The 6160-nt window shown below is 49.0% G+C and overlaps 1 protein-coding gene across 1 annotated transcript in view; it reads left to right on the top strand.

Annotated features, from left to right (window-relative positions):
• The first annotated feature begins 2210 nt into the window (after nt 1-2210).
• Nucleotides 2211-6160, top strand: part of TNFRSF8 (TNF receptor superfamily member 8) — a 31937-nt gene continuing 27987 nt past the window's right edge. The window contains exons 1-3 of the mRNA XM_060142819.1: nt 2211-2313; nt 4743-4836; nt 5189-5346. Of these exons, the coding sequence (XP_059998802.1) occupies nt 2226-2313; nt 4743-4836; nt 5189-5346 (340 nt within the window). The 5' untranslated portion in view covers nt 2211-2225. The remainder of the gene's footprint in view (nt 2314-4742; nt 4837-5188; nt 5347-6160) is intronic.

The raw sequence follows: 6160 nt of genomic DNA, 5'->3' as shown, positions 1-6160 counted from the left end.
GGCGAGGCACCCACCTGGGTGCTTCTGCTGCACTCCTTGTGGGATTCCCTCCCGCTTGCCCCTACCATTCACCCACTTGGAGACAAGAACCCAGAGCCTCTCCTAGCATAATCAGTCGTATGGGGTACGTTTTGGACTGTGGTCTCCTTCCATCCAATTCCATCTGCCCTCCATATTTAAGAAGTCTTCATCATTTCTGGTTGACCAAAAATGCCCCTTCTTGTTTTCCCAGGGATATTTGCATTCTTTAATTATTATTTTTACCAGTGATTTTTTTTAAAGATAAAATTCATCATTTAAAGTGTACAGTGCTGTGTGGGACTTCCCTGGTGGCGCAGTGGTTAAGAATCCACCTGCCGATGCAGGGGACACGGGTTCGAGCCCTGGTCCGGGAAGATCCCACATACCGCGGAGCAGCTAAGCCCACGTGCCACAACTACTGAAGCCCGCGTGCCTAGAGCCTGTGCTCCACAACAAGAGAAGCCACGACAATGAGAAGCCCGCGCACCGCATAGCCCCTGCTCGCTGCAACTAGAGAAAGCCCACGCGCAGCAACGAAGACCCAACACAGCCAAAAATAAATAAATAAATGTATTAAAAAATAAATAAAGTGTACAGTGCTGTGGTTTTATTATATTCACAATGTGCAACCACCACCACTATCTAATAAAAAGAAACCCCCTTAGCTCCCAATTCTCCCCTCCTTCCAGCCCCTGGCAATCACTAATCTACTTCCTGTCTCTATGGATTTGCCTACACTGGACATTTCATATAAATGGACTCATGCAGTAAGTGGCTTTTAGTGTCTGGCTTCTTTCACTTTATATAGTGCTTTCAAGGTTCATTCATGTTGTAGTGTGTATCAGCACTTCATTCCTTTTTATGGCTGAATAATATTGTGTTATATGGATATAACACATTTTGTTTATCCATTTATCAGTTGATGGACATTGGTGTCGTTTCTACTTTTTGGCTATTAGGAATCATGCTGGAATGAACATGCATGTACACGTTTTTGTGTGGACATAAGTTTTCAGTTGTCTTGGGTATGTACCTAAGAGTGGAATTGCTGGATCATATAGTAAATCTATGTTTAACTTTTTGAGGAACTGCCAGACTGCCTTCCACAGCTCTGTCCTACTTTATATTCCCGCTAGCATTCTATGAGGATTCCAATTTCTCCATATCCTCGCCAACACTTGTCATTGTCTATCTTTTTTATTCCATCCACCCTAGTGGATATGGCGTGGTCTGTCATAGTGGTTTTGGTTTGATGACTCATAGATGGATCGGATGACTAATGACATTGAGCATCTTTTCATATGCTTACTGGCCGTTTGTATATCTTCTCTGGAGAAAAGTCTTCTTAAATCCTTTGCCCATTAAAAAAAAACCCCAAAATTTAATAGACTTTTTTTTAGAGCAGTTTTCAGTTTATAGAAAAACCGAGCAGAAAGTACAGAGATTTCCCATATGCTGCTCTCACACTTTTCCCCAGTATTAACATCTTGCATTAGTGTGGTACATTGTTACAGTTGATGAACCAATATTGGTGCATTATTAACTAAAGTTCATAGTTTACATTAAGGGTCACTCTTTGTGTTGTATATTCTATGATTTTTGACAAATGTGTAATGTCATTTATCCACTATTGCACTATCATACAGAATAGTTTCACTGCTTTAAAAATCTTCTGTGCTCTGCCCATTCATCTTCCCCTCCCGCACCCCCTACCAAACCCTGGCAACCACTGATCTTTTTACCGTCTCTGTAGTTTTGTCTTTTCCCGAAGGTCATGTAGTTGGAATCACAGTATGTAGCCTTTCCAATTGGCTGCTTTCACTGAGAAGTTTGCACTTAATGCTCCTCCATGTCTTTTTTGCCCATTTTAATATTGGGACATTCAATTCTTTTTAATACCATTTTAGTCATCTCCAGGGATGCAGGCTGGGAGGTGGAGGCTGCCTCATGGACCCCGCCTGCCCTCTAGTGCTCACATCAGGAACACTCTGGAAGGAAGGGCTGGGCATACCAGCTGCCCCGCCCAACAGAATGCCATAGCAGCATCCTCCCTCATGTGCTGGACTGTCCCTGGGACTTTTCTGAGTCCCTTCCCTTGCCCTCCCTCTGTCCCCGGTGACCCTTCTCTGTGTCCCTTAGACGACCTCGTGGAGAAGAAGCCATGCTCATGGAACTCTACCCGCGTCTGCGAGTGCCGGACTGGCATGTTCTGTGGCACATCAGTCGTCAACTCCTGTGCCCGCTGCCTCCCTCACTCCATCTGCCCAACAGGGATGGTTGTCAAGTTCCAGGGTGAGTATCCCCACCCAGGACCACGATCTGTGCCAATGATTCCCCCCCGCAGACCTCCCAACGACTCTCCACCTCCCACCTCCTCCTTCCTGTTGGACAGATCACATCTCCTATCCCGATGATGCCAGGGATGCAAACGGAGGCCCCTGCTGCCCCTTCCCTGCACCTCAGGTCCCAGGCTCAGAGAGTCCCAGGCACCGCCCTGGCTGGAAGAGGTCTTGGGTTGGTTTGAGGATCAGGGTAGAAATTCTTTGATGCCTGATAAACAAGAAAGAAACCTGAAGTTTCTGTCCTGGAAGTTTCCTGGAAGATGAGGGCTGGTTTCCCATTTTGGTCCAGGGATGCACCGTGCTTCTCACTCTACCACGCATTCGCACATGCTGTTCGCTCTTTCTGGGACACCCTTCCTTCCCCGTTCACTCAGTCAACTCTGCTTTCAGCTCTCTGTCCAAACATCTCCTCCCGACCTCTCCCAGGTCACTTCTCGACATGGAGGCGAACACTTGTGTCTGTCTCGGTGTGGTCGGTGCTTGTATCCCTCCCTAGGCCGTAGCTTCGTGAGGGCCACGGTCATCTCCCCGCTGCCTAATTAGACACCCGGCACAGAATCTGCTCTTCAGAGATATGTGTTGAATGATGTGACAGGGAGATCAGAGCTGGGGGTGGTGGGGTTCAGATCTGGCCGGATTCTCTCTGGTCACACAGAACCCTCAGCGGAGGGACCCTCAGAAGCCCGCCACCCACAAGCAGGGGCAGGTGGTGGCGTGGAAAGTGCTCTGGATTGGACATCAGGTACCTGGGGTTTTGTACAGCTTTGCCTCGTGGCGCGTGTTCCCAGTCCTCTCTGGGCCTCAGTCTTCCCATCTGTAAAATGCAGAGGTGTGACTAGAAGGCCTTGCATGGGGGCTTTTCAGCTCAGAAACTCTTGTGTCTCTAAGAAAAGTAGCCTTGAGTTCTGTTGCTCCAGTCTGTGGACCAGCTCTGGCTGGCGAAGCTCTCTCGACGGTGTTCCTGCACCTGCCACACGGTGGCGCCAGAGGCCTCTCTTTGCTGCCCCCAGACCTGCTGCCCGAGGCGGTGCCACGGGCCACGCTTAAAATGTGGCCAGTTGCACTGACATGTGCTGTCAGTATAGAATATGCCCCCGATTTCAAATACTTAGTATAGGAAAAGAATGTAAAACATCTCATTAATTATTTTTTATGTTGATTACCTATTGGCATAATATTTTAGATATATTGGGTTAAATAAACGTATTGCTTAATTTCACTTGTTTCTTTTTTACTTTTTAAAATGTGGCTACTAGAAAATTTAAAATGATGACATGTGATTGACATATTTTATTGGACAGCACTGCTTTTTTTTTTTTTTTTTTTTTTCAGCCCTGCTTTAGAAGTGCTCCAACCTTTGGCCGCGAAAGCCTGGCTAACTTCTAGATTCCTCTGTGGGACTTCCCACTGAGCACCTCGCAGGACCTCAGTCTCTTCCACTGTAGAATGGAAAGTAGTTTCTGTCTCAGATCAAGCTTATGGCTAAGCCTTACACTAAGACCTTGCATAGGCTTTCTCCCCTGAAATTCTCCAGACGTCATAAGACTGTATTAGCCCCATTTTATGTGAGGAAATTGAGGTTTAGAGATGGCAGGTAATTAATTGCTCAAGATCACAGAGCAGGGAATATCTAATCCAGTGTTTGAACCTTATGCCCAGGTCTTATCACCCCACCACAGTGCAGATAGATAAGTCAGCATTGCTCACACCCTCCTCTACCAAAACTTCCTAACTCCAGTCCACTTGATTGAAAGCACTAAGTGTTTTCTTCTCCACTTTTGCTTCCACCCAGTATTCTCCAGTACTCTTTGGCTTGCAAGTTACAATGTTTTTGGCTCATGTAACTGAAGTGTCTGAGGATAGCTTAGTGGAGCTTAAGGCATGGCTGGATCCAGGAGCTCTGTCTTTTCCCGTCTCTCATCTCTACTCCCCTATGTGTTGGTTTGTCTGTAAAATACCTACCAGCAGCTCCTGGCTTGCTTCCTACCCAACCCTAGTGGAAAGACAGCTTCTCCTTCCCACATTCTCAACAACCAAAATAAAATCTTGAAATTGCCTTTCATAGGCGTGTCTTGGGTCATGTGCCCACCCCTGAACCAGTGCATCATGGCCAGAGGAATGGGATGGATTGATTGGTCCAGCCTGGTCCCATGGCTACTCCTGAAGTGGGGTCCCAGCCCCCTACCACAGACATTGAGACTGGGAGGTGTAATTCTCCAGGGAAAATTGGACGGCTTTACCCCAAAAGGGAACGGATGCTGGGCAGGCACAAACAGCAGATGGCCACTGTGTTTTCCTGGGTTGCGGTGGTAAAAGGCGTATTTCGGAGCCTCTGGCTCTGTAATACCAAGTCTGAAGGCATCACCATCCTCCCTGCAGGCACAGCGCAGAGGAACACTGTCTGTGAGCTGCCTTCCCCAGGGGCCAGCCCCAACTGCAGCGCCAGCCCGCAGGACTGCAAAGCCCCTGCCAGGTGACTCCCGGCCCCCTCCTATCCTGCTGACCTTAGCGTGGGGCTGTCCCACCCCACAGGAGGTCCAGGGCACTGCTGGCTGGGGGTGAGGATGAGGTTCAGCCCAGGGAGCCTCTCTGCCAACCCACAAGTCATTTGAGGCCTTACTGTGTGCCCAGCCTGCCCTGAGCACACAGGAGACCGAGAAGGCCTAGAAAACAGTCCTTACTCCCAGGAGCTGACAGCGGGCCCGCCAGAGGCTGTGGGCAGAGCGTCTGGGGACCTATTCTCTATGGAAACGGTTATTGCTGAGCACAGACTCCCCTTGTCCCATCAGGAAAATTGCCAGACCCATCCCCCGCTTCCTTCCCAGCAGCACCATCCCCCAGGCCAAGCCCACCCTGACCTCTCCAGCAAGCTCTGATGCCAGGACCACACTTCTCGGAGGGGGCGCCCCCCTCGCCCCAGAAGATGCTTCTAAAATCACTGCCCACTCTAGCTCCTCCGTGGGGAGGCTCAGTCCAGATCCAGGTAAGTTCTCCAGAGAAGCTGTGCGCTGTCTCCAGGGAAACGGTGTCCGATGGCTGGGCGACTGTGTGTGGCAGTCAGGGCAGGCAGGCACCGAGCTGTGGTCTTTCCCAGCGTGGGGAGAAGAGGGTCTCCGGGTCTTCTGGGGCTGAGGGCTTCGAGGGCCAGAGTAGATAATGGAAGGACTCATTCGTGTCACCTTTCGGATGCCAGACACTGAGGCAGGTGCTGGGGCATGTGCAGCAGAGCAGGCCAGCCTCTGCAGGTGTCGATGCCCCCCACCCCCGGTTCCCATGGTGACAGATTGGGGTCCTCAGCTCACTCCTGTTTATTACCTAATAGCCTTCCATTGTATAGATAGGGACACCACACTTTGTTCATCCAAACAGTTTTTGGATTTTTGAGTGGTTTCCATTTCGGGGCTATAATGAAAAACATTTGTGTGAATGCATGTTTTCATTTCTCTCTTTTTAAAAAATTGATTTGTTGGGGCTTCTTATAATTCTTTGTCCTATAATTGTGTCCAAAGCATCTTCTCCCACCCTGTGGCTTGCCTTCTCCTCCTCTTTGCGGTGTCTTTTGAGGAAGCGACGCTCTTCATTTCAGCGTAGTCAGATTGATCCATCTTTTCCGTTATGACTCCAGCGCTTTCCACGTCCTGCTTTGTAAGGCTTCCCCTCCGCTGAAGTCTCAACGACGCCCTACATTTATTTTCTAAGGTCATTGCTGTTTTGCCTTTGTTTAAAGAGCCCCCATGAATATTCACTTGAACCCACACCATTTATCAAATAAATTGTCTTTTCCCCGCCGTTTCACG

This window comes from Lagenorhynchus albirostris, chromosome 2 (genome assembly GCF_949774975.1).
Source record: "Lagenorhynchus albirostris chromosome 2, mLagAlb1.1, whole genome shotgun sequence".
Classification (NCBI taxonomy): Eukaryota; Metazoa; Chordata; class Mammalia; order Artiodactyla; family Delphinidae; genus Lagenorhynchus; species Lagenorhynchus albirostris.
Note: the sequence above shows the minus strand (reverse complement) of the source record. Positions and strands in the feature narration are given on the sequence as shown.